We start from the raw sequence: 27459 nt of genomic DNA on the forward strand, positions 1-27459 counted from the left end.
ACGCTCTTCTGACTTGGCTCTGGGCCACACACCGTTTGGATTCCGTGACCTTAATCCTGCCCGACGGGGCCGAAATGAATGAGGAGCCGTTGCATTCCGGCCTCACAAAGGCCGCACTGTCCTGCTGGTGAATGGGTTCCTTCTACTTGGGCCCGAAGCACAGTTCAGGGCCGGGGCCCCCAGAAGGAGCACCAGGTCTAGCGTGATCACCTGCGTGTGCCAGCACGTGGGACGGCCCTTTAAAAGGTGGGGCCCGGCTAGGAGAGCGGAGGAGAGCTGGGCCCGCCTGGGAGAAGGGTCCAGCATGGCAGATTCTGGGGCCCTACCCGCCGGCTTCGGGGAGCTGGAGGTGCTGGCTGTGGGGACGGTGCTGCTGGTGGAAGGTGAGCCAGGAAAGCGCTGGGTGGAGTGGGGACCAGGGGCCCCCGGATGCAGGCCACAGCTCTGGAGGTGACAAGGAGCCCGACTCCTCCGTGCCCACACCCATGGGGCACCCAGCGGGTGCACCTGTGGGATGCAGGCTGCAGCTGGGAGCCAAGCAAGAGAGAGAGAGAGAGAGAGAGGCGCCAGGCCCAGGGAGCAAGGGCAAAGGCCATCTGCCCGGAACATGACCATGAACCAGGGTTCAGGCCTTTTCATTCCCTCCAGCTGGGAGAAAGTTTAATCCACTCCCCGGAAATCCCACTAAGAATCCCATGTAAGCTCAGGCCTCCGGGGAGGCTCTGGGGACACGCAGCTCTGTCACCTGCTCTCTGTGTGGTTGCAACCAAGTCAGCCCGGTTCTCTGACCCCAAGTGGGGGCCGGGGGCGGGAAGTGCCTACCTTGATAGATGCTCGGGATTTAACTTCCTTTGCCCCCATCCTGTCCAGCTCCACCCTCCCACCCCCGCCCCCCATCTCCATTCCCCAGCCCTAAGCATTTCCAGTCCAGGGGCTACCTGGCTCCTTGAGATCCCTGCCTGGGCCCAGAGGTGGGACTGCAGACCTGGTGCTGGGTCAGCCCATGACTGGGCTAATAGGGAGCATGGCCCTTGTTCACAGCAGATCCACAGAAACAGCCCGCTTTGTCAGCCAGGCGAGTGGCCCCGGGGAGGCTGGTGGTGGGGGCTCAGGACGCCACTATCTGGGAGCCCTCCCTCTTTTTTAGGAACCCTACAACCTAGCATCCCTCTCATCCTCCAACAGGCCTTGAAATCGTATCACTTTAAATCACTGCACATGCCGTTCCCTTTTTCTAGAATGCTCTTCTCTCCCCTGTCCTCCTAGTAAATAAACACTGGGAGTTGCAAAGGCAGGATCCTTCCCGACTCCTCCCTTTGGACAGGGAGGCCAGGGTTCAGAGAGCAGGAGGAGGGAGGGACCAAGCTGAAGCTCGAGGTCAGGTGTGTGCCACCCGAGGTTGGGCCCTCAAGCTCACTCACCAGCTACCCGGCAGCTCCAGCTCACGCCTCGGGCCCCCCTCCCGGGACTCCCTTGGGGGCCCCCCTCCCAGGCCCTCCCTCGGGGCCCCTCTCCCAGGCCCTCCCTCGGGCCCCCCTCCCAGGCCCTCCCTCGGGGCCCCCTTCCCAGGCCCTCCCTCGGGGCCCCCTTCCCAGGCCCTCCCTCGGGGCCCCTCTCCCAGGCCCTCCCTCGGGGCCCCCTTCCCAGGCCCTCCCTCGGGGCCCCTCTCCCAGGCCCTCCCTTGGGCCCCCCTCCCAGACCCTCCCTTGGGCCCCCCTCCCAGACCCTCCCTTGGGCTGTCATGCAGCCCTCAGGGCGCTGTTTTGGAGCTAAACAGACATGAGTCTGGGCGCCAGCCCCGCTCCCCGGCTGTGTGCTTAGGGCAAGTGCGGTAGCCCCTCGGAGCCCGGGTCCCCGCTGCGCGCGGGGAGCACAGCGTCCAGGTGAAGGCCCGCCGGGGCGTCCCCGGAACGTTCTCGGCCCTGTGCCCAGCCTGTGTTAAGTGTCGGCAGCTGTCGGTGAGGGCAATCGTTCCAGCAAGAACCCTGCGGCCGCCTACTGGATCCCCCCTTCTTGAGGAAGGAGGAGGCGGGATGTGCGTCCTCGGCCAGGGTCTCGCCCAGCCAGCCCCTCCCTGCAACGTGATTGGCACCAGCCACGTCGCTGAGCACGGGGTGGGTTGGGGGGCAGCTTGCTGAGGCCCCAGGCCCTGCTGCGGCCCCCGGTGGCCTCTCCAGCCCTGACGCCAGCCTCTCCCTTCCTTCCAGCTCTCACTGGCCTCTGCCTCAATGGTCTCACCATCCTCTCTTTCTGCAAGACCCCGGAGTTGCGGACCCCCACCCACCTGCTGGTGCTGAGCCTGGCTGTGGCCGACACCGGGATCAGCCTAAATGCTCTGGTCGCAGCCATATCCAGCCTCCTCCGGTACCAGGCACCCCCCTTCCCTGCCCTCAGGGCCTGGCCTGGGGCCTGACCTCCAGGCACCGGGCAGCCAGGCCAGAGTCACGCTTCCCACCTGCAGAGCACTGCAGGGCCAGGACGGGCAGGCCGGAGGAGGCTGACCCTCAATCCCAGGCTATCCCGGCAGAGCCTCGGTTCTGGAGCACAGGGGCTGCTCACAGAGCTCACTGCCCGTGGGGATTCCCAGCGGGGGCCCTGTGGTCAGCCTCGATTGGAGTCCTGGCTTCCGTGTTGCTATCTCTTGACTTCTTCTGGAAGCTGACTATTACTACCAGACTCACTTATTATTGTTTGGAAATGACTTAAACCAACACCTGGCACCCAGGAAGCCCACCCAGGATTGTTTGTAAAAGCCAAAGGGATTTTGACAAGTGTCTAAAACCTCCTTACCTGCAAATCAGGATCTTTCTTTATTTTTTTTTAAGATTTTATTTATTTATTCATGAGAGAGAGAGGCAGAGACACAGGCAGAGGGAGAAGCAGGCTCCCTGCATGGAGTCCGATGCAGGACTCGAACCCGGGACCCTGGGGTCGCCCCTGAGCCGAAGGCACATGCTCATCCACTGAGCCCCAGGGGCCCCTAAACCAGGATCTTTCAACACGGTGTCAACCAGATTGCTTTCTGAAGCGCCCTGAACACTCCTGCCCTGATTCCAGGCACTCGAACGGGGGCTGGAGCCCACCGGAGGGCTTGGGCTCAGGCTCGGGCTCGGGCTCGGGAGCTGATGAGTCTGTGGGGCCAGAATCCGTGAGGATTCCTTGCCCTGATCTCCTCCTGCTCCTCGCTGGATTCGGTGAGGGAGGCAACGGGAGCTTTTACGCCTGCTTGGCCCAAGGGGCTGAGGTTGGGGAGCCCTGGGCCTCCCCTGTGACCTTGCCTCCGTGTGCCCTCTGACCTTGGTGCAGTGCCCCTCCCTCTCTGAGCCCCGGGGTCTCCGTCTATAAAGGCACAGGCTTCCCTCCCAGGATGTTCTATGTCCTGGGCTGGAGGCTTCCAACCACCCAGACACCCCGTGAGGTGCAGCGGAGCCCACAGAGCCCAGGGACTCTCCACCCATTCACCCCGGGGACTGGGCCTCTGGGGCCCCTGTTCCCTGCAGGAAAAGCAGATAACGAAGCCCTGTGTTCTGGGGAGCTGGGCGCACATTCAGGAGGGTGCCTGCCCTCCAGGCTTCTGCGGGGCTGGGCTGGGGCAGGGGGAGGGCAGAGCCGGTCGGCAGCGTCACTGCCCCGTGTCTCCGCAGGCGCTGGCCCTACGGCCCCGACGGCTGCCAGGCCCACGGCTTCCAGGGCTTCGCCACGGCCTTGGCCAGCATCTGCAGCAGCGCGGCCCTGGCCTGGGGGCGCTACCACCACTACTGCACCCGTAAGTCTGGGCGCCCTGGGGGAGGCATGTTTACGATGAGCGCAGCCGTCAGTCGGGACAAAGGTCCGCTCAGTGTTTCCCAACCCCAGGGACTGGGTGGACGTGAGTGTCCCTAAGCGTGGGGCGTGGGCGCAGGAGGGAGGGAGGCAGCTGCCAGCGCACCTGCTGGGAGGGCCGCAGGGGCCCCGACGCGGCCTCAGGCAAGGCAGGAGTCGTCTCTGAACCTGTGCCTCTTCTAAGAGCGGTTTGTGTGAGCAACCTCCCCGCTTTGTTCTGAAAGTCAAGTGAGATCATGGGTAGAGCGCAAGCCCCTGCAGACAGGAGCTGTTGGGGGCAGAGGCAGCGTGCACGTGCGGGGGGGACGTGTCCCTGCACCCACACTCCCGCGGCACCTCCCCCGTGCCAGGCGCCCGGAAGGCCAGGCCAGCCCTGCACTTCCCAAGCTCGCCCTCCCACCCTCGCCTTCATAATTGGCCGGATCACCGGATCACCCGCTCCGCTCCGTTAGGGACTTGATTTTTTTTTTTCTTCAAAGGGATTCATTTAAAAAAAATTTAAACATCCGCTCTAGTCTCATCCTAAACAGTGTCTCTGAGATCACGGCCTTCGTGTCCCTATGATTGTAGTACGTACGCGCTAGAGTAAAAGCCACGCTCACCCGGCGCTGCCCGGAATCCCGGCTGCCGTCGGGGCTGGGTGAACACACTTCGGGGAGCCGGGGCTCGGCGCGCCCTTGTTGCAAACTCCAACACACAGACTGGGAAGCGGAGGCTCGCGGCAGTTACGGAGCTTGCCCAGGGCTGCAGCCGCAGGGACAGTGGGCCCCGGGCAGCCTCCCCCACTGTGCAAGGCCTGGGCCCCGGGCACGCCCGGGAAGCCGCAGGTGCACCCCCGCCCCGGCAAGTCCCACACCCTCGGGGACCAGGACAACCGCCTCTGCCGTACGGGGTCCAGCGGCCCCGCCCCATGTGACCTTGGCACGCCTCTCCCTGCCACTCCTACCTGCCCGCCCGGTGCTCTGTGCACACATGCACACACACACAGGCCTGTGCGCTCACACACGCGAGTGTGCCCAGGGCCCGCCTTCTCCACCTCAACGCGCAGCTGCCAGTCCCCACGTCTTGGGCAGAGTCCGTGCAAACAGCGTCAAGATGAGGGAGCCATAGGCCTGGTCCTCTGTGCTGCTCAAACCCCACACCGAGTCCTGCCCTGTGCCCTGCGGCCGCACCCACGAAAGAGCAGGACCCGTAAACCACAGGCGGGCCGGGAGAGGAGGGGACACGGATGGGGCCGCTCAGCGCGACCGAGGCCTGCCATCCACACCCAGGTGGCCCCAGCTCCAGGTCAACATTCCTCAGGGGGTGTCCTGGCAGCGGGGACGGTGACCTGTGTCTGAGCAAGTGCTGGGGGCGATGGTGGGTCCCTCCCTAGCCACCCCCCTGAACCACTGCCCGTGCGCCTTCCCCAGGTCAGCTTTGGGAAGCGTGACCGACCTCCTCGTGGCTCCCCAGGCCCTGTCCCCGTCCCCGTCCCTGTCCCCGTCCTCCAAAGCAGGTGGTAGAGAGCATCTACTAGGAGACCTTCACCGCCCCACCCCCCGTCATCTCTTTTATTCTTCACGACAGTCCCCTGGGACAGGGATTTTCATTACCATTTTGTGGAGGAGAAACTGGGGGTTCACAGGACCTCATAGCTGGTCCGAAGCGCTAAGCTAGTCGCACCAAAGCCAGGATTCTGGAACGTTCTGTGAGAGCATGAGGTCCATTCTGGGGGTGCTCTGCCCAGCCAGCACCTCCTCCTGCCCCCCGCCTTTCTCTCCCGCAGGCGGCCAGCTGGCGTGGAACACGGCCATCTCCTTGGTGCTCTGCGTGTGGCTGTCCTCCGTCTTCTGGGCAGCCCTGCCCCTCCTGGGCTGGGGCCGCTATGACTATGAGCCTCTGGGGACGTGCTGCACCCTGGACTACTCCAGGGTGGACAGGTGAGGAGGGAGGAGCGGCTGCACGGCTCCCTCCCTTGGGAATCTTTGCTTTGAATCCTCACGACCCCAGTGTCACAGCAGGAAGTCCGAATGGGGAACTGTCAACATTTGCCAGACAATCTCAGCTCCTTGGTCTCCATACCCACTTGCACGTTGGCAGCGGGACTTGGGAAAATGCATTCGGAATGCTGGCCAAGCAGCAGGCATGTCATGCAAACTTGGGGGTATACAGTTGTGCCCAAGAAGGGATGTTCCCCAACGAGCTGTTGGCCTGCGCCGGTTACAACAGTCGCCAAGCCCCATGGCCCCTTCATCCCGGCTCCGACTTGAGCAGCTTCTAAGGAGAGTCGTGTCCCTTGTTCAGGACAGTCCAAGGATGTTAAGGTCTTTGCGTTGGGAGCAACCTCCTTGACTTAGGGTTGAGTTCTCTGAAGCTCCAGAGCATCTGCTTGAGGGGCCGAGCCCTAGGGAGACAAGACTGATGCATGTTGGCCCCCACATCATGGAGCCTGTGTCTATACTGCCCCATCCAGTGGCTCTGAGGACACCAGGGCTGAGGGAGACGCTTGAGGGGTCATCTTGGGGAGGGGCCACATGGGCTCCAGCCCCCCTCTTGCTTCTGCTCATCTGCTCTTACTCGTGAAGCTTCTGGCCCTGATGACAGGCTTTCCGGGGGAAGCCTACTTGAGAGCCCAAGCTGGCACACGTGTCCTCCCAGGGCACCCCCACAGGCATCCTCCCCACCAGCACCCAGGCCTCAGGCAGCCTTTCCCCTACCCCTCCCTACTGGGCAGCACCAGGATGAGGCGCGCTTCCCTTCACAGAATGGGGCTCAGCCGTCCTGTGACTCCCACCTGTTCCCAGTTTCCAGTGACACCCGCCCCCCCCCCCCACCGCCCCGGACCCCAGGTCCTCCCGGGATCCTTCCGATGATTTCTCCAGCGACAGTGTCCACTCAGATCCCTGTGCCAAGGACACTCCTTGAGCGATCCTCCCTCGAGGTCCGTTGACATAGCCCCCATTTGGCAAACATGTTTCCCAAAGTGACGCATCCTGTCCTGTGAGTGGGGCGCGTACAGAAGGCAGCCCTGTGCACCTGCGCTGCCCATCAGGGGTTTGGGGGGGCTTGTCCTCGACCCAGCCCTTGGGCTCCTAAAGGCAAGTTCAAGGAGGACCTGGTGGTCCCTGTCTCTGCGGGGCGTCTGCCTGGGACCCGGGAGCAGCTCCTCCCAGCAACGGCGGCTGCGCCTCCAGGGACAGCCGACCTGGCCGGGGACGCGGTCCTGACCCCGTTCCCACCCTGCCCGCAGGAACTTCACCAGCTACCTCTTCACCATGGCGTTCTTCAACTTCTTCCTGCCTCTCCTCATCACGCTCGTGTCCTATCGGCTCATGGAGCAGAAACTCAAGAAGCCTGGCCACCTCCAGGTGAGGACGTGCTCCCCGAGAGGGAGTCCCTCTGTCCCCGTCAGGGACCACCCAACATGTGAGAGCTCGTGCCTTGGGGTTTTCCGGGTTTGCGGTGGGGAGCAGAGCTTTCAGCACCCACAGAGCCCAGGGGTCCCCGTTGCCGAGCATCACCAAGCGCTGGGAGGAGGGGGCGGGGCCGCTCAGACTCATGCACCCCGGAACCTGGAGCGCGAGGGCCCCGACACCTGTCGTCCCTCCCAAGGGTTTCTTTTTTTTTTTTTTTTTTTTCCTCCCATGGGTTTCAAGGTTGGAGCGGAACCCCAGGCTTTTCCGACGCTCCTTTTAAGTTGCTCCGGGATGTTTAATTCCGTCTCAGGCGTGGGCTGCTGTGACCACAGCGTGAAATCGCACCCGCAAGCCCATCCACCCGAGGCAAACCAGACTGCGGAATAAGCCCTTCTGGCTGTTTCTGAGTTTCTGCATTGATAGTCCCTTTCCACAGGTCCCTTGTGTCACCCGGACAATCGCTGGCAGACGAGCCATAAGCGCCAAAGCTTTGATTACAAAAAAATCAGGGACTAGTACCATGGTCTGCGCACCTCGCCGGTTCATCTTTGCAACCGCTCTCGGGGTGGGAATGGGGGGGATTGTGATCATGCGATGAGCCCCGAACCCAGGAGTGACAGGCTAGGCTCACACCCAGGCCCGGGGCTGCAGGGCCCACGTGGTCACCGTGCGTAAAGAAACAATCTTTGCTGAGACACTTAATTTGCCATATTATTATTTTTTTCCTGTGACTTGGAAAAAGACGGTACAAATCGGGGGCTGCCACTGAGGAGCAGCCCTGGGCCCCAGGGAAGTCGTTTGCACAGCCCAGGGTTCCCCGAATAGAGCGCAGGCCAGAGACGGTGTGCCTCCTCCACCCCGTCCCTGCCTCCAGGTTGGTGGACATCATCAAGCCATTTTGGCAGACGTGACCCCTGGGGCCGGGCAGGCCGACGTGACAGGTGCCAGGGAGGCCGCCTGGCCCCGAGCCGCTCGGCGGGCACAGCACCTTCACCCACCTGGCCCCTGGGTCCGACCCCCCTCCGCAGGTGAGCACCACCGTGCCAGCCAGGACGCTGCTGCTCTGCTGGGGCCCCTACGCCCTCCTGTACCTCTACGCCACCGTGGCCGATGTGCGCTCCGTCCCCCCGAAGCTGCAGATGGTACGGACACCTCGCCTGCCCGAACTCCCTCCACCTTGGGGCCTCTCGTCTCTCCCCATATCTCTCTGGGCTCCTGGTGGTCTCTTCCCCTCTCCCTCCGGACACTCAGAGCGCCTTGGCCATCGGCTCATCTTGGGGGCCACACGGGGCTGCTGCTTGGCATTGCCTGGGCCCCACGTCCCATGACAGGGACAGGGACGGGGCAGGGACAGCCGGCCAAAGCCGGGACTGCTGCTCGGGACAGAGCGTGCTTCTGCGTCGCCAGCCAACCAGCAGGAGAAGCCTTGGGGGCTGCAGAACCAGCCCCGCGGAGATGCCAGGAGGCTGCGGGGTGGGGGCTCACCAGGGGGGACCAGGGCGAGGGGCCGAGGCTTCCTCCCTGAGCCCTTGTGTCACGACAGGTGCCTGCCCTCATTGCCAAAGCAGCGCCCACGATCAATGCCATCCACTATGCCCTGGGCGGTGACATGGTCCACGGGGGACTTTGCAGTGCCTGTCACCGCAGAGGAGCCAGCCGGACCGCGCGCGGTGAGGCTCTCCGCGGGGCTGCTTGGCCCTGGGCCCACGCCTGACGCCCTGCACCGACCCCTGTGCTCGGATGCTGCCCGGGAGCCCTGCCCAGCAGCCGAGCTCCACACCTGCCCCCCCCCCGCCCCGCCCCCAGGATGGCCCTGTTGGGCTTGGCCCTGGGTCGGACGCTGGGGACTCAGACAGCACCAGGCTGCATGGAGGACCCGGGACCTTGGAGCCAGACAGACCCGAGGTTCCATCACCCCTCCAGAGGCTGAGCGGCCTCGGGAAGGTCACTCCCTCTGCACCGGGCTTCCTGACCCGTGACCTAAGGGCTCCCCGGGGCAGCTGTGAGGTCTAAGCAACATGGTGTGTACTCGCCACCCACGCAGAAACTCACGGCAGCAGCTTCAGCGCTCGGGGTCCTACACAGAAAGGGGTGAGAGCCTCGTGTTGTGTGTGGAAGCGCGACCCAGGCTCTCAGCGTTCAAATGCCACGTATTAAATTGAGAGCTGGTGCAAGCGACGGGGCTGTGCATGCGTCTGTCCCTGGCTCGTGAGATGTGAAGGCAGAAATGGTGACTTCGCCGTGCGGAAGGGGCCAGGACGTTACCTGGCACATTAGGTGCTCACTGACACTTAGCCCCCAGCGCCCGTCGGTCAAAGACAGTGAGCTGCATGTTGCTCAGTTGCCAGCATTTAAAAAAAAAAAATCGGTAAAATTTATTTAAAAGTCCAGATGTCTGAAGAGGCCCCAGCAGCCTGGCGGAGGTTCCGTGGTGACCGTTTGTAGGACTCGGGGCAGCTCTCCCCTTTGCCCAGGGCTTGCCCCCTTCCACCAGCTGTGCATGTATAGTCCCTGCAGAGCATCTGTGTTTGTGACAGTGAGGCTGGGTCCCCATCCCTGGATGCACATCTGTGCTTCCAGCAGAGTCTGCATTTCCGCGATGAGGTGCAGCAGGTGCAGAGGCCCGGGTGGGGCCCGATACCCTGCAGGGAAATGGGGGTGGTTGGCAGGGTGCTGGTGGGCGGGCTCCGCAGGAAGTCTGATGACCAAGAGACAGCGGCTGCTCCAGGCACCTTGCATGCGGGAAAGATGAAGGCTCAGGCCCCAGATGCTGAGCGGGGAAGAAACAGGTCCCTGGGGGCAGGGGCAGGGTGGTCATGACATAGCATCTGGGCTCCCTGTTACCAAGACCTGCCTCTCAGCTTTGCGGATGCAAAAAATCAGGTCACAGAGATATAACTGCACGGGAGGCCGGTTCAGTCATTTTGCAAAACCCAGTGGCGTGAATAGGGCCACAACCTTCCCCACAGCTCTGTCTTCTAGTCTATTCCATGGGCTGGGTGCTGTAGAGACAAGATGCCACCCAGCCTCCCTCCAAGGCCTGTCGGGGTCTTAGGCCTTGCGGTGGGAGCTGAGAAGGCAAGTCCTGGGGCCGCGTGGCTACAAGGCGAGGGTGTCCAGAGCCCAGAGGTGCTGACCCTGCCCCACAGCCCGTGTCCTAACTGTCTTTACTGTCTTTACTGCCTGCCCTTCACCTGCCACTAGAGACACTAACCCCGGAAGGTGAGACAAGGAAACAGTGAGAAGAGGAGGGAGGTGACCCCCAGACTTGAGAGAAGAGGGGGAGATGAAGAGGCTGAAGATGCCGGGCAGGGTAGCCCGTGTCCCCAAACAGCCCGTGGGGACTGACCTGTGCCCAGGGGGCCGGGGGGGCGCAGGCAGGCGGGAGGAGGTCACCTCCAGAGCCAGCCCTGCAGCCCGAGCCTGTGGGGAGGCCAGAGTGGGCTCCAGGCCTGTCCACCCTGGACTGGGGGTAGCAAAGGGGGTGGGGGGACAGGGCCCCGGGAAGGATCGAGGCCGCGGCGGTCATTGGCTCGGGGACGCCTCTCGCTCGAGCGATGGCTTAGGGGGCCGTGTCGGTGGAGCCTCTCCGCCCAGGGTCCGGGCAGCTCAGGGGCTCAGGGCTCCCCATGCTGTGTGCAGAGCCTCCCCGCCCGCCTGCCGCCAGCCTCCAGCACCGGGGAAGGCGGTTGCCGGTCCCCTCTGATGCCCACCTGCAAGCCCGTGGCCCAGGCCTGACCTGGGGGATAGTCAGCACCCGGGACCCCCAGCCCGAAGCTCCTACTTCCTCCTGGGAACATAGTCGGGAAAACAGCAGAAAGCGGTGACTGCGTCTCCCCGTCTGTTCCCGGCCCCCCTGCTCCTTGACTTTGGGGAGCGTCCCTCCCTGGCCAGCTCTACCTCGTCCCCTGAGGGGACAGCAGCGTCTACCCGACTCTCTGTCCCCTTCCAATTGTGGGGCCTCCACCAGTAGGGACAGCCCCCCCCCCCCCCACGGGGATGCACCAGCCCAACCACCCATCCCCATCGCCATCCTGCCAGGGAACCTGGGCCTAGTGGCTGCGGAGGGAACGGGGTGACCAGACCCCACACCCCCATCCCACCTGCTGCAGAGGAGGGGATACAACCCCCAGGTCCCGTCCAGTCCAGGCCTCCTCATCTCTTCCTGGCTTTTGTGAGTAAAAACCATATCACGTGGCTCAGAAGTGGAAAGTAGGGACCAAGGTTGGGCTGTGGCCACGCTGGGGAGGAAGGGCTGTCTGCATGACCCAGGGGCGCCCTGTGGGACCTCTGCGAGTCCCTACCTCGAAACTCCGCTCTTTCCCTCGTCCCAGGTAAGTCAGACGTGTCCTGGGGCTTCACTGTAAGCCCGGCTTGGTCACAGAGGTCAACAGAATTGTCCCCCCCCGACTGCAGCGTGTGGGGTCCTGCACCCCTTCTGGATTTCCCTCCAAGCCTCTGTGGCCTGACCCGGTAACCCAGACGCCTCTGTTTTTATTTATTTATTTATTTATTTATTTATTTATTTATTTATTTATTTATTTAAATTACTTTATTACTTTATTACTTTATTTATTTATTTATTTATTTATTTTTTACGCCTCCGTTGTTTTAAAAATGTAACCTGTGGGGGGCCGGAGCCCAGGGTGAGGAGGCCCCAGGCCTGCCATCCTCTCGCTGGGTGGCACCGGGTGAACCACAAGCCCTCCCTGGCCCATCCCTTCCATCCCAGGGTGAACGGGCTCCAGCAAGGGCTCCAGGTTTTCCAGACCCTATTGAAAGTCTAACTCGTTTTCAAACGAGGTGCGTGTTAAGAATCGAGTATGCTCCTGTACCTCCTACAATTCATCTGTTGAAGCCCTAACGCCCAATGCCACTATGTTCGGAGTCATCTTTAAGAAAGGCTCAAGGTTCGGTGAGGTCATGGGGGGGGTGGTGACCTTACAGGACTAGTGTCTTTGTAAGAAGAGATACCAGAGAGTTCTCGCTCTCTCTCTCCTCCCTCCCCTGTGCATATGCCCCAGGGAAAGTCCAGGTGAGGACGCGGCGAGGGAGGGGGGTCTGCAGGCCAAGGGGAGAGCTCGCAGCAGACGCTCACCCCACAGCACCCGGATCTTGGGCTTGTACCTCCAGGACGATGAGCCAATGCGTCTCTGTTGTTCAACCCGCCTGGCGGGTTGTGCATGCATGCAGCAGCCCTAGTGGCTGCTGCGGGTCATCCCAAAGCATGTTGTTCAAGACATGACGACAGAAGGGAGGGGGCGTCCAGCTGCGGCCCGGCTCAGCGGCACGTGGGGCACCCACCCACTCTCACCTCTGTAGAGCCTGGAATTGTATGAAGCCCAATCGAAAAGGCACAAAACCCATCTTCTTAGATCACCTACCATCCCCAGGAACACTTATTCCAGAGGTTACTTTTGTAAAGAGACATAAGGACCACGGAATAGGATCCCCTCGTGCCCCGCCTGCCCCATCTCCTTGCTGCCCTTCGACAACTGAACTTGAACTAAAGTCACTAACAAGATAGCAAATCGTGTCTGAGGCATAGGAATGTACAGTCCCAGGCCTCTGGCGCCCACATCCCCGCTGGGATGGTTTTCCTGGGGCAGGGGAGGGGCTGTGCACCTGGTTCATCAGCAAAGGTGGAAATAGGAATTAAGTAGAGCCTACACCATGCCCATATTTTTGCTTAAAAGTAAGAGGGTTTTTGCACATTGAGAAGGGGATTGTTGCACATAGAGAAAGAACTTTGGTAGTAAGGTAACGGGCCTAATTTATTGATATCTTTCTCTTTGCCGCGAAACTGATGGGATTTCCGTTGCTTTCCCTGCTAGAGACGCTCCCGGTGCAATCTGCTCAAACACAAGCCCACCCTGCAGCCCGTCAAACTGCCTCCAGAATGGTTTTCCCCATCTCGGTGAATATCATGCCTCTGTCCCAAGGAAGAGAAAATGAGGGGGAAAGCAGAGATTTGAATACTCGCAGGTCAGGACCACGCGGTGCCGGCTTCCCCCGCCAGGTGGCAGTGCCACCTCAGTGATGGCTCCAGCCTGCCCCCGCCCCAGGCCTCCGGGAGAGCCGGGGAGCCCAGGTCCTGCAGGATCCCAGGCAGGCTTCTTGGCTGCTCTGGGTGCAGAAGCCTGATGTCTAGTGTTTTCTACCTCAAATGATGATGTGACTCTACGTGTCTCCTTGAGAGAAACACAACTGCCCGCCCATCAGCCAGAGGCCTCCCCACGGCCCTACGGAGCTCCCCTGTCTTTGCCTCCAGAACAGTCACTGGAAACCTACCAAATGTAAACCTCCAAAGTCTTCCAGCGCATTCCAAGCACTATGCTCCGAGAGGCAGCCCGAGCCTCAGCGAATGTGCAGGAAATGGCATTTGGTGATGGTGATGTTTCCACGGTAACGGGCACTGGAAGAGCCTTGGGCAGAGGCCAAATCCTAATCCCTGAATCTTCGCCTCCTCTTGGTGGTGGCAACTTGCTGTTCGCCTCCTAAGCTGTTCCCTGGCCCTGACAGCGCACACCTGTTCTTCCTCCATCCCCCCGGGCCTCTCCCACAATGGCCCGCTGTCTCCCAGCCAGGCGCCCTCAGCCCAGCTGCCCGTCCCCCTGCAGCTGCCCAAGCACACGCAAGGCCTTTGCTCCTTAGGTGAGCGGCAGCAGGGCAGCTCGGAAGGACGCTCAGGTTCGGGTAGTGGAGAGACCCGGGCATGACCCCGGGACGTGCCTTTCATTCAGTGTGGACCCCAGTTGGAGCAAGGCTCTTATCTCTGAATTTATTCCATGCATCCCCCCCCCCCCCAAATGAACTCACCGGGGCGGCATAACTTAAAGCACTTGGCACATAGTGGCTGTTCAACAAACACTAGACTCCCTCCATCAGGGACCTTACCGGCTATTTCTTGCTTCCCCCTGAATTTTCCTATTAGTCACTTAAGAAACGGGTATATAGGAAAATCGTGGTGGGGGAGTGACGATTATATGCAGCATCAAATCCACTACCTCAGTTAATTTCCCACACACCCTCAGAGTTCTCACACTTCTCTGCACATTTGAATCATCTGGGGCTGGGCGATTCCAAGTGTGGTCTCTGGACCCGAAACACCACTTTCGCCCAAGTGCTTGTTAGAAAGATAGACTCTCAGGCTCCGCCCCGGACCTCCCGAATCGGGATGTGCTTTTTAACAGCCCCCCATGAGGTAATCTGTGGGCACTTAGAGCTTGAGAAACGTAGCAGAGATTTACAGACTACTGACGTCTGGGTCCACCCCACCCCCCCGGAGACAACGGTGTAATTGGTCCGAAGAGCTGACTGAGCCTGAGACTTTTAAAAGCTCCCAGGTGGTCTTATTGTGCAACCAGGATCAAGAACCAGTGATGGGAGGTGGGGGTGGGGGGGTGGGGGGGTGGTTCGGGTAACAGCCGTCTTACAAAGAGTGATTTAGCTGAGATTTACTGAGTCATCTCCGAGGCCATTCTCTGCTGTTTTATATGCACGTCCACATCCACACATGTGCATATTAATATATGTGCACGTATGCATATGCAACACATAAACACATGTATATTAGTATATGCATATCACATATACACAAATAACACATACACACATGCATATTAAGACACACATGTGTGTATCACATATACACATATGCATATATAACACATATGCACATTAATATATGCACACATACATATATATGTGCACACACATGCATGTATGATATATAGACACACGCATATATAACATACGTGCCTATGTGTCTACAGCACACAGGCGCATACATATTGGTATATATTCACACCCATATTAATATATACACACGTGCATATATAATACACACGGGCATACTGATAAACTCACACATGCGTGTTAATATACATACATGTGCACGCACATTTTCCTCCAGAAGCCTATGATTTGTACTCTCCTCCATCCTGTCCTACAGCCTGCTCTCATCTTTCTCTTACTAATTCCCCAAATCCCAAAGATCGTAGACCAGCAGATCCTCAGCCCAAGGCTTTTTGTTTTATCACCATGATATCATTTACAAGCTCATAGGGTCGGGCCTTGTGAGTAATTGAGAGACCGGGGCATACAAAGGTTAGACACACTGCGTAAGGTCGACAGTGCCTGGGGAAGCTCCCTGGCTCGGGGGCTCTGGGCTATGGGTGCAGAGGGAGCCTGAGTCCTCTCATCATCAAGCAGCGTGCAGAGTCGTGGGGGGTCTTGTTAGGGGCAGAGTCTGGCTCGGCAGCTCTGGGCGGGGTGGTGGGGGGGAAGAGGGACGAGCTCCCTAGGCCGGGGATGGCGATTGGGCCTGTTCAAGGGACACGAGGCCATCGGGCCAGGGCAACAGGGGCTTCAGAGACGGCACCCAGCGGGGCTGCAAGGTGAGAGGCAGGAGGTGTGGACACAAGGATGGACTAGGCTGGACGTTGTTGCTGTTGTTGTGTTAAGAACAACCTAAAATCTTGGAAAGGTTTTAATCAGGAAAGCGGCCAGATCTGGTTGCTGTTTTTACCTCGTGTCTCTGTGTGGCGACTACGTGGGAGGAGGCAGCAGGGGAGGCGAGGGGTGCCGACGACCGCGAGGCCGGTTGGGCTGGAGGTGCTGCGGCGTGGAGGCCAGGACAGTGACGGTGGTGGTGGTGGCGGCGCTCATGGTAAGAACTGAACGGACACGACACAGGGTTTCGGAAGCAAATAGAACAATTGGCTAGTGGCGTGGATACGTTTATTGGTTTGGTTCTTTCGATTTCAGGAAACAAAACTCCATCAACTTTCTTCAGAAAATAAGGACGATTTACAGACTTATAAAGTGAAAGCTATGACAGATGTGGGCTTCAAGTAAGGTTTGATCAGGGCTCTAAATGTATTCTTCTGCTTCTCAGTCCCACTCCGTCTGTCCCCCACCCTTTCTGCATCCCTTTATCCTTATGCTGAGTCCATACCTGGATGCAAGTCCATACCTCTTGGCTTCAAGAGCAAGACCTATACAGGGTGGCAAGATGGTCCTATTTGCCTGGGGGAGGGGCAGGCATCGTTCCAACAACTGTAAAATAAAAATCCTGATCTCGGATTGATTGAGCCATCTCTGGACAAATGCCCATTGCCGGGAGAACGGGCCAGGGCTAGCTTCCTACCCCCACTATACGTCCATTGCCCGCAGCCTCGTTAGCTTAGATGGACGTTACCAGACACGGCGTGGATGAGGGATGAGATTACCCTTGTTGGCTTGGACCGGGGAAGGTATGGGAGTGAGCGGCCCTACCCAGACGGCATAGGGGCTACACGGCCGTGAAGAATCACATGGTGTGGAGGAGGAACTTCCAACTTCCGTTACTGTCAACTATATTAGGTTTGAGGGCATGAAAGAACATGCGGGTGACACCTGTGTTTCTGGAGGTGTCGTGCTGAGATGGGGAGGACCGCAAGGCTCGGAGGGGAATAAGCACAGGTATCTCCTAGACACTCAAGCATCTGAGTCCGGTGAACATTGGGACATATAAGCAGGAGCCAAAGGGTGTTGTCCTGGGTGGAGTCACTCACGTCACATGGCGTCCTGGAGGTATGGGACAGAGGGACAAACGTCAGGCCACGGATGCAGTGTCCCCTTGACTCCTAGCCCAGGGATTGGTAGGAAGAGAGGTGTGGCCTAGGATTCTGATTAAAGGTTTAGGGCTAGCGATCTTCCAAACCAAATAAAGCCGTGAGTATCCATATTATGCTACTAAGGGAATGAATGGTGGATCTTCATAAATGTCTGGATGAAAAAAATTAGAGTGAAGAATCTTTTCCATGTCTTTTATTTCTGTGCTGCTTAGAATAACAAGAGGAGAGAGAAGCAGGGAGGGGATTTGGAGCCCCATGTTTTCGATGAAAACAATGAGATTCATACAAGTTAACTGATGACACCAGGTCTTGTGTTTGAACCCCACCCTCTTGATTCTAATTTTAGCTCTTTAAACACTGTAGATCCAAGTGTCTATGGTCAGATAAACAATTATTGGAGATGAGATATGTACATGACTCAAGACAAGGGTCACAGCAGATAAGATGGGAAAAGTCCTGGACTCCCAGTCAGAACAACAGCTACCTTGGAGCTTTGCTGCTCTCTTCCTGTCTGATCTTGGGTGACTCATTGAATTTTTCTGCTCTGTATTTTTCATCTGTCTAATATGGGGTTTGGGTTAGGTTCATTGTTTTCAAAGTTAAAAACAAACAAACAAACAAACAAAACAAAACACTTTTTTTTTTCTCTCCAAGAAAAGCCATACTAGGAAGTGTCAATAAATTAGAGAGCTCTCAGCACAACTTGCCTTCCATTCTCTTCCCCCAGGACATCATCCTGGAAGGTCTGGGGACCCCTCTGTTTTGCTTTTTAGGAGTCTGTAGGGTTGCTTCTCTTCCTAGGTCAGTCCTGGAGTTCTTACCTCCCCCAGCTTCGAAGCCTCCAGTCCTCCAGGAAGGCTGCCTCACAATCCCTGACTCCACACCTGGCCAGCACCACAAGGCAGCAAATTCTTTCTGTTCGGAGCCCTGTCAGTACATGAGCCCCATTGATGAAGCACCTTGGTTGTTCTGCTTGCATGGGTTTCAAAGAAGGCCTTTGTGGAAGCTCAGGCATGAGGGAGTTGAAGACAGCATTGTTCATCAGTTGCTGTTAGCAGGTGCATTTGCCAAACCCTTGCTCAAATTAAGCAGGAAGTGATTAAAGTTTCCTGGAGTTAGGAAAGGCAAGAATAATAAACACTCATAATTATGAGCAGCATTGCCTTCCACTGTGCTATGGGCTTTATATGTGTCATCTCATCTAATCTTCTGAAACATACTAGGACCGCAATGTTATGATCTTAAGTATTATTATCCACGTTGCAAAAATATGGAAAACTGAGGTTCTAAATGATTACGAAAACTGCCTTAGGACACTCTGTTACAAAGTGTCACAATTGGGATGGAAACGACCAGAATTGTCTAGATGCAAATGCAAGAATAGTTTTTCCAGAATTCTCTAAGATTAAGAAATAAGACCATAGTACTCTAAGTTAACATAAACTTTTCCTCAGTGGTTAGCTTCCTTAGGAGTTCAATCACTCATTGCTTCAGCAACAGCCTGCTATTTTCCAAAGACCTGGATTTGCTCTGGAAGGGAAAAATAAGGAGGTGAATGAGACACAATCCTTTCCCTCTAGGAGCTTGCAGCCTAGCAGGGGAATAAAGTAGGTCATACATACCATTTGTTATAAGTGCTATAATAGAGGTTAATTCAAAATGCTATGGGGTGTAGGCAGATATGATGGAATTAAGTGCCTCTGAAGATCACCATGAAAGCAATGAGAACACTGGCAAAAAAAATTAGAAAATCAATGTTATTACAATCCTGGACATCAACCAAAATCTTCCAAGAATCCAAGAAGTGTTTATTAAGGAAATTTTCCTAAATCTCATTTCCAACAGAAAATTATAAGGCACGCAAAGAAACAAGAAAGTATGTCCCATACCTAGGAAACTAATACAAACTGAGAAAGCTCATATATTGGACATACTGGACAAAAACTTTAAATTGGATATTTTAAACATGTTCAAAGAACTGAAGGAAACTACAAGATCAATGTCTCACCAGGTATAGAATGTCAATAAAAAAATTATAAAAAGAGTTAAATAAAAATTCTAGAGTTGTGCAGCGCCTGGGTGGCTCAGTCAGTTAAGCGTCTGACTCTGGATTTCCGCTCTGGTCATGATCTCAGGGTTGTGAGATGGAGCCCCAGGTCAGATTCTGCTCTGACCATGGAGCCTGCTTAAGATTCTCTCTCTCTCGCTTTCCCTCTGTCCCTCTCCCCACCTCTAAAAAAATAAATAAAAATTCTAGAGTTGACAAATACAATGGCTGACATGAAAGATTTGCTGGGGGATGACTCATTGAATTTTTCTGGTCTGCATTTTCATCTGTCTACTAAGGGGTTTGGGTTAGGTTCGTTGTTTTCAAAGTTAACACAACAAATTTGAGAAGGCAGAAAAAAAAAGGATCAGTGAACTTGAAGATAGACCACCAGAGATTTTCAAGGGTAAACAGTAGAAAGAAAAAAGAATTCAGAAAAATGAACAGAGCCTCAGAGACCTGTGGGACAGAGTGAAGAATATCAACATGCACATAATGGGAGTCCCAGAGAGAGAGACAAAAGAGAGAAGAGGCAAAGAGAATATTTGAAGAAATCAAAGCCCAAATTTTTATAACCTTGATGAAAAACATTAATCTATCTTCTTAATAGACATAGAATAAGCATTTAACAAGAAGCCAAGACCTTCTTATGATAAAAAGATTCAACAAACTAGGAATAGAATGGAACTTCCTCCAACTGATAAAGCATATCAATGAAAAACCCACAGTTAACATCATACATGGTGATGAAAGGATGACATCTTTCTGCTTAGGATCAGGAACAAGGCAAGGGTGTTCACCCTTATAGCTTCTCTTCAATATTGTGCTGGAGGACGAATAGGCAAGAAATAGAATGCATCCAGACTGGAAAGGAAAAAAGTAAGACTTTCCTATTTTCAGGTGACCTGATCTCATATTTAAAAGTTCTTAGGATGCCCCCACACAGACACTATTAGAGGTAATAAACAAATACAGAAAGTTTGCAGAATACAAAATCAGAATAAAATTAACAATTGATTTCCTATACAACAGTAGAGAACAATCTGGAAATTCAATTAGGAAAACAAGTCCATTTATAATAGCAACTGAAATTTAAAAAAATATATACTTAGGAATGAATTCATCAGAAGAACTGCAAAATTTATACACTGAAAGCCATAAAGAAGTTGTTGAAAGAAAGTAAAGAAAACCCGAATAGATGGAAAGACAGACTATAATCATGGATTAGAAAACTTAATATTGTTAGAGTGGCAGTACTTTCCAAAGTAGCTTTCAAATTTACTTCAATCCCTGTCAAATCCTGGCTGACTTTTTTTTTTTTTTTTTTTTGCAGAAACTGACAGTCCGATCCTAAAATTCACATGGAAGTGCAAAGGACCCAGAACAACCAAAATGATCTTTAAGAAGAACAACATTGGAGGACTCACACTACCTGACTTCAAAACTTACTCTAAAGCGACAGCAATCTGAACTGTGTGCTACTGTCATGAGGGCAGGCATATAGATCAATAAATACAATCAAGCCTGGAAATAATCCTTACATTTATGATCAACTAATTTTCAACAATGATGTCAACATAAATCAAGAGGGAAAGAATAGTCAACAAATGTGCTGGGACAACAAGGAATCACACGCAAAAGAACAAAGTTGGACATCTGCCATATATAAAAATTAACTCAAAATGGACCGTTGACCTAAATGTAAGAGCTATAACTATGAGACTCTTGGAAGAAAACACAGACATGTATCTTTGTGACTTTGGATTAGGCTCTGGTTTCTTAGATAGGATACCAAAAATACAAGCAATGACAACAAAAAGAAATGGGCAAATTGGACTTCATGATTAAGAACTTCTGTGCTTCAAAGGATATTCAAGAATGCAAAGGCCTCTGCAGACTGCAATAAATATCTGCAAACCATATATTTTATAGGAGATTGGTATCCAGAATATATAGAATTCTTATAATTCAATAATAGAAGGACAAATAACCAATTTTTTAAAAAACAGGCAAAATATTTTTATATATATTTCCCCAAAAAAGATATACAAATAGCAAATTATTCCCCTGAAAAAATGCTCAACATCATTAGGTTTTAGTTAACAATACCAAACCATAATGAAATATCATTTCACACCTACTGGGACAGCTATAATAAAAAAGATCGACTATCACAAGTGTTCACAGAGATGTGCAGATCCTGGAACCCTCATATATTGCTGGTGAGAATGCAGCATTTTGGAAAACAATTTGGAAGTTCCTCTAAAAAAAGCTACACAAACCGTTATCATGTGACCCAGCAATTCTACTCCTAGGTATACACTCAAGAGAATTGAAAACATATTTCTAGACAAAATATTGTATGTTAATGTTCATGGCAACATTATCCATAATAGCTAAAATGTGAAAACAATCCAAATACCAACCAGCTGATACGTGGATAATGTAGTGTATTCAGCTAATGAAATATGGTTCAGCTATAAAAAGGAATGAAATAAAATAAATAAATAAATAAATAAATAAATAAATAAATAAATAAATAAGGAATGAAATACCAATATATGCTACAACATGGATGAAAGTGGAAAAAGCCAGACACAAATGACCACATTATATATTATTTCATTTAAAGGAAATATTCAGAATTGGCAAACACACAGAGACAGGAAATAGATTAGTGGTTGTCTGACTGGGGGAATCGTGGAAAGGAGAGTGACTGCTAATGGATACGTGGCTCTTCTGGGGATATTGAAGCTGTTCTGGAATTAGATAGTGGTATTGATTGCCCAACTGTGCGAATATGCTAAAAACCACTGAATCATACACTTTAAAGGGGTGATTTTTATGGTCTGTGAATGATATCTCAATATATATCTTCCCATATACCTTAGTTTTGGGGTATGCGAGTTGAAAATGCTACAGGAGCTCAGAAGAAAGTCAAAAGTTAAAGGGAGGATCCAGGAGGGCTTCCCTGAGGAAGTGATGCAGGTTGTCCTTTTCCTAGCTCACAGGTCTCTGACTATCGTTGGCTTATAATCATGTCCCAAAGCAGTGCCTCTCCAGAGCAGAAAGGTCCCACTTCGCACTCTGATACTCCTTCCTAGTGCCTTCCTTTCCTCTGTCTGGGCTTTATTTACATCATATTCACACAATTCAAGGCCCACTTGTCCATCCATTTGTCAGTGGACGTTTCTTCTACATCTGAATACATTTTTTTTTACAGTCATTTTTATATTTTTTGATTTTCCATCATCCTTTTTTGAAATTGAAGTCCAGGTGACACACAATATTTTATTGGCTTCAATTATACAGCACAGTGATTTGACATTTACATACATTATGAAATGATCACCATTATAAGTCCAGTCGCCAGAGTTGTTGCAATATTCTCTAGTGGAATTTGTAGCAAAGACATTTCTAGCAAAACAGAACACTTTTAGACAATGACTGGCCCCATTCAATCAAACACCATGGAAAAAAATTATGGTTCCCCTTCCTCACCCGCACTAAGAAAAAGTGAGCGAGGAGACTATACTCCCACTCTTGTGAGCCTGTAACAATGCACCCGACTGCTCCTGCCAAGGTGGTATCAGGAAAGGTCAGGTGGAGAGCTAGCACTTTCCTCCTCAACTAAGTTAATCCCCAGGGTATCAGCGGAGAACATGCTGGGAGCCTGAGCATCCACCTCCACCTGGCAGCAATGTAGAGCCTTCTCCCCACTTTGAACACGAACAGAGGCCAGACGGAAACCCTGAACTCCTTCCTCAACCTCTAAATAACGGGGAGGTGTCACCATCCTCTGCCAGAGAAAGCCAGATAAAACAGATCCAGAGGCTCCCAACGTAATATGAAAACGTCCAGCTTCCAGTTGAAAATCACTCATTATACAAAGAACCAGGAAGATCTCAAACTGAATTTAAAAAGATAATCAGGGGCACCTGGGGGGCTCAGCAGTTGAGCATCTGCCTTTGGCTCTGGGCGTGACCCTGGGGTCCCAGGATCGAGTCCCATGTCGGGCTCCCTGCATGGAGCCTGCTTCTCCCTCTGCCTGTGTCTCTGCCTCTCTCTCTCTCTCTGTCTCTCATGAATAAATAAATATTTTTTTAAAAAAAAGATAATTAGTAGATGCCAGGACCAAGATGAGAAGGAAGTTAGGATTATTAGACAAAGATTCCAAAGCAGCCGTGATAAAAATGTTTCAGCAAGCAACTAGACACACGCTCAAAACAATACAAATAGCTAGCAAACCTCATCAAACAAGCGGAAGATATGAAGAGAAACCAAATGGACACTTCAGAAGAGAAAAATAGAATGACCGAAATGACAAGTTTGGCAGATGGGGCCCACGGCAGAATGGAGGGGACAGAGGAGAACTTACTCGAAGGAATTCAGGAGGAGCTACATTAATGTCAGATAGAGTTTGGAGCAAAGAAAATGACCAGAATTCTATATCATAAGAAAAGTATAAATTCCCCAAGAAGACATAGCAACCCTAAATGTGTTCACAAAACCCCCGAGCTCTAAGGTACGTAAGGCGCAGACAGCTAGAACCGACAAGGAAGCTGGAAAGACACAGAGTCCAGCGGGAAACAGCCGCGGCTCCCTGTCCATGGTGGGTGGACAAGTGGGACGTTAGCCGGGATGCAGGGGAGCCCAGATGCCACCAGGGAACACCTCGGGTCCGAAGGTGCAGGGCACCCCACCCACCGGCAGCGGGATATAGGGTCTTTCGAGCGGTCACAGAACATACACCAAAGTAGACCATGTCTTGGGCCGTAAGATAAGCCTTAACAAATTTAAAGCAATTAAACTCCTATACGGTGTGTTCTCAGATCACAATGGAACCAAATTAGAAATCAGTGGCAGGAAGATAAGAGGAAAACCTGCAAATACTTGGAAACTAAACACTTCTAAATGATCCATGAGTCCAAGGAGAAGTCTCGAGGGAAGTTTTTATTTTTATTTATTTATTTATTATTTTATTTATTTATTCAAGGGAAATTTTTAAAAGGCATCTAACCCCAGTACAACACATGAAAATGTGTGATACGTGGCTAAAACAGTGCTGAGAGGGAAACCGACAGCACTAAGTGCATTTATTAGAAAAGAAGAAAGGTGGAATGCAGAGTAGAGGTCCCTCAAAAAATTAAAAATAGAACTGGTACATCATCAGCAATTTTACTTCTGAGTATTTATCCAAAGGAAACAAAAACACTAACTCAGAAACATATCTCTACCCCTATTTTCACTGCAGCGTTATTTATGAGAGCCAAGACCTGGAAACAACCTAAGTGTCCATCGATGGATGAACAAGATGAAGAAAATGTGGTGTATACACAATGGAATATTATTCAACCACAAAAAAGAAGGAAATCTTGCCTTTTGCTGCAACGTGGATGGAACCAGAAGGCATTATGCTAAGTGAAACAAGTCAGAGAAAGACAAACGCCATATGAGCCATATGAGCTCACTTACTTGTGGAATATTAAAAACCAAGTTCGAAAGAAACAACCCAAGCTCACAGATCCAGAGAACAAAGTGTTGGGTGCCAGAGGCAGGGGGTGGGGGCAGGCAAGATGAGTGAAGGTGGTCAGGAGGCCCAAGCTCTCAGGTATAAAACAGGTAAGTCACGGGGAGGCGATGTACAGCATGGTCACTGTGGTCAACAATACTCTGTGGTATATTTGAAAGCTGCTAAGAAAATAGAATTTAAGAGTTCTAAACACAAGAAACAAATCTGTAACTGTGTGCGGTGATGGATATTGAGTAGGCTTATTGCGACGATCATTTCACCATATGTACATATACGAAATCATTATGTTGAATGCCTGAAATGAGTGTAATGTGACATATCAATCATATCTCAATCTAAAAAATGAAGAAAGGTTTTTTTTTTAGGAATTTTGAGATTTTTTTCATTTGAAGGTAAATCTTAATGCTATATCAAATTCACACATATGCTAATTTAAATACCCAATTCTATTTATCTAAAACACACATTGCAAACATACAAATATCTATTCTCTCCACATGTCAGAGCCTATTCATTTCATGGTTTGGAAACGCAGAGAATAGATTTCCCCCTTAAACTGCAAGTCAGCAGGTATTTCTTTACAGTTCACTTTAGCAGAATTCATACAAAATAGTAATTAACAATGATCTTCTTTACTGGTTAACTCACAAAGAAACGCCTTCAAAACTGCATTTTGTTAAAGTTTCTGTACTAAAATGTAGAAACACTGAATTACACAAATATTGAAAAGTTAAAAATTCCTTAATTTTTTATTCCTGGTTCCATGACCACAATTTACAGGGCAATATACCTGATGTAATGAAAAGAAAAAGACAAAGCTACAACAGTTAAAGGACCTCGGGGATGCACATCTAATTGACACTACAGTGCATTAATCAATCGATGCACTTTCTGCAAACTGTGGCTATGACAGTCCTGAACAAGAAGGGCTCCTGTTGAAGCTGCAGTAACTTTTCTGACTATGGATCATCGTTCCTCCTGTGGCATATTTTTATGGTTCCTCTAATGCATTTGGGATGACTGTCTCAAAGTAACCTATAGCTTTCCTGACAACTCCTCACTCTCTCTCCTGCTAAGAACTGTAGCCCTTTTCTGAATTTTTTTAAGAGCCTTCTGCTACCATATCCACCACTCCCACCACCAGATCCATAACCACCACCATAGCAACTGCCCGAGCTTCTTTCACCAAAACTGCCCCGCTTCATGGGTCCATAATTTGATTGCTGTTGTCCGCTCTAATTTCCAAAACCATTATAGGTCCCACCACCACCATAGTTACCACCTCCAAAATTTCCTCCTTCATTGTAACCATCATATCCTCCACCACCACCACATCTGCCTCCTTGGTTTCCATATCCTGCTCCACCACCACCATAGCCTCCTCTACTACTATAACCAGGACCACCACCATAGTTGCCACCGTCACCTCCAAATCCATTAAATCCACCATCGCCTCCTCCATAACTACCTCTGCTGCCACCACCTCCACCACCATAGCCTCCTCTTCCACCAAAGTTTCCACCACAGCCAACATTACCACCACCTCCAAAGTTTCCTCCATGACCCATAAAGTTGCCAGATCCACCTCCGCGGCCTCTTTGTGATCCAGCAGACTGCATCTCTTGTTCAGAAAGGGCCTTTTTCACTTAACAGTTATGCCCATTAATAGTGTGGTATTTCTGAACAACAATTTTATCAACTGTATCATGATCATCAAAAGTCACAAAACCAAATCCTCTCTTTTTTTCCACTCTGCCTGTCTTCCATAACTTCTATGGTTTCAATTTTGCCACTTTTCAAAGTAGTCTCTCAAATTATATTCTTCTGTATCTTCTTTAATACCACCACCAAAAATTTTCTTCCCTGTTAGATGGGCACCAGGCTTTTCAGAATTCTCTCTAGAAACAGCTCTCTTTGGTTCCACTACACACCCATCAACCTTGTGTGGCCGGGCACACATTGCTGCATCCACCCCTTCAACTCAAGAGTAAGTCACAAACCCAAATCCCCTGGAAAGTCTTGTTTGGGGGACTCTCATTACCACACAATCTGTAAGTGTGCCCCCATTTTTCAAAATGTTCTCTTAAACTATCATCTGTAGTTTTGAAGCTCAAACCACCAATAAACGGTTTTCTCAACTGCTCTGTTTCCTTTGGATCATGGCCCTCCTCCCCCTAGCAGCAGCGGTGATGGCTGAGTGGGGCTGGGGGCGACCGGGCTGTGGTTTTACCTCCATTTTGAGACCAAGAAGAAAGGTCTTAACTCACTTATCTAAGTTCTCACCTCAAGAATCTACAAATAGAAAAGCAAAATAATCCCAAACAAACAGAAGGAAGGAAATAGTAAAGAGAAGGGCAAAATCAATTTAGTTGAAAACAGAAAAATCATACAGAAAATCCATAAAACAGATTTTTAAAGTCAATAACATTGACAAAACTCTAATAAAAATGACAAGAATAAAAAAAAGACACAAATTATCAATATCAGGAATGAAACATGAGTATTGCCACAGACTCTGCAGATAGTAGAAGAATTAATGTGGGAATACCACGCACAACCCCATACACATAATTTCACAGCACAGATGAAATGGGCCGTTGTCTTAAAAAGCACAAACTACCGCAACTCACTCAATATGAAACGATAATTTAATAGCCCTACAACTATTAAAGGAATTGAATTTACAATTTACAGTCTACCAGAAACAGCATCTCCAGACCCAGAGAATTCTATCAAATGTTTAAAGAAGAATTAACACTAATTCTATGCGATCTCTTCCAGGCAATAGAAGAGGAGGGAACACTTCCCAGTTCGTTTTATGAACCTATAATTACCCTAGTACCAAAACCAAAGAGAAAACTATAGACTGATATCTCATTCATGTAGATGCAAAAGCCCTTAGAATATCAGCAAATAAAAATCAACAGTAAATGAAAACGACTTTACATCATGATCCAAGAGGGTGAATTTCCAGATACAAGGCTGGTTCAATATGGGAAAATCTATCAATGTAATCCACCAGATTAAACTGTTGAAGGA

At 51.9% G+C, this 27459-nt stretch overlaps 1 protein-coding gene, 1 long non-coding RNA gene and 1 pseudogene across 3 annotated transcripts in view; 1 reads left to right on the forward strand and 2 right to left on the reverse strand.

The window, feature by feature from the left end:
- Positions 1-26656, reverse strand: LOC119871496 (annotated as a pseudogene).
- RGR (retinal G protein coupled receptor) lies at positions 53-9398 on the forward strand. The gene is given in 8 exon segments (XM_038534504.1): positions 53-383; positions 2208-2364; positions 3645-3766; positions 5591-5744; positions 7055-7172; positions 8249-8362; positions 8764-8833; positions 8836-9398. Coding segments are annotated over 8 exon segments (873 nt in total). The 5' UTR covers positions 53-304; the 3' UTR covers positions 8895-9398.
- Positions 15946-27459, reverse strand: part of LOC102152378 — a 38272-nt gene continuing 26758 nt past the window's right edge. For both annotated transcript variants that reach the window (XR_005358076.1, XR_005358075.1), the window contains exons 2-4: positions 18463-18570; positions 17662-18370; positions 15946-16790 (exon numbers count right to left, since the gene is read on the reverse strand). This is a non-coding gene — a long non-coding RNA (uncharacterized LOC102152378). The remainder of the gene's footprint in view (positions 16791-17661; positions 18371-18462; positions 18571-27459) is intronic.

Source organism: Canis lupus, chromosome 4 (assembly GCF_011100685.1).
Source record: "Canis lupus familiaris isolate Mischka breed German Shepherd chromosome 4, alternate assembly UU_Cfam_GSD_1.0, whole genome shotgun sequence".
Lineage (NCBI taxonomy): Eukaryota > Metazoa > Chordata > Mammalia > Carnivora > Canidae > Canis > Canis lupus.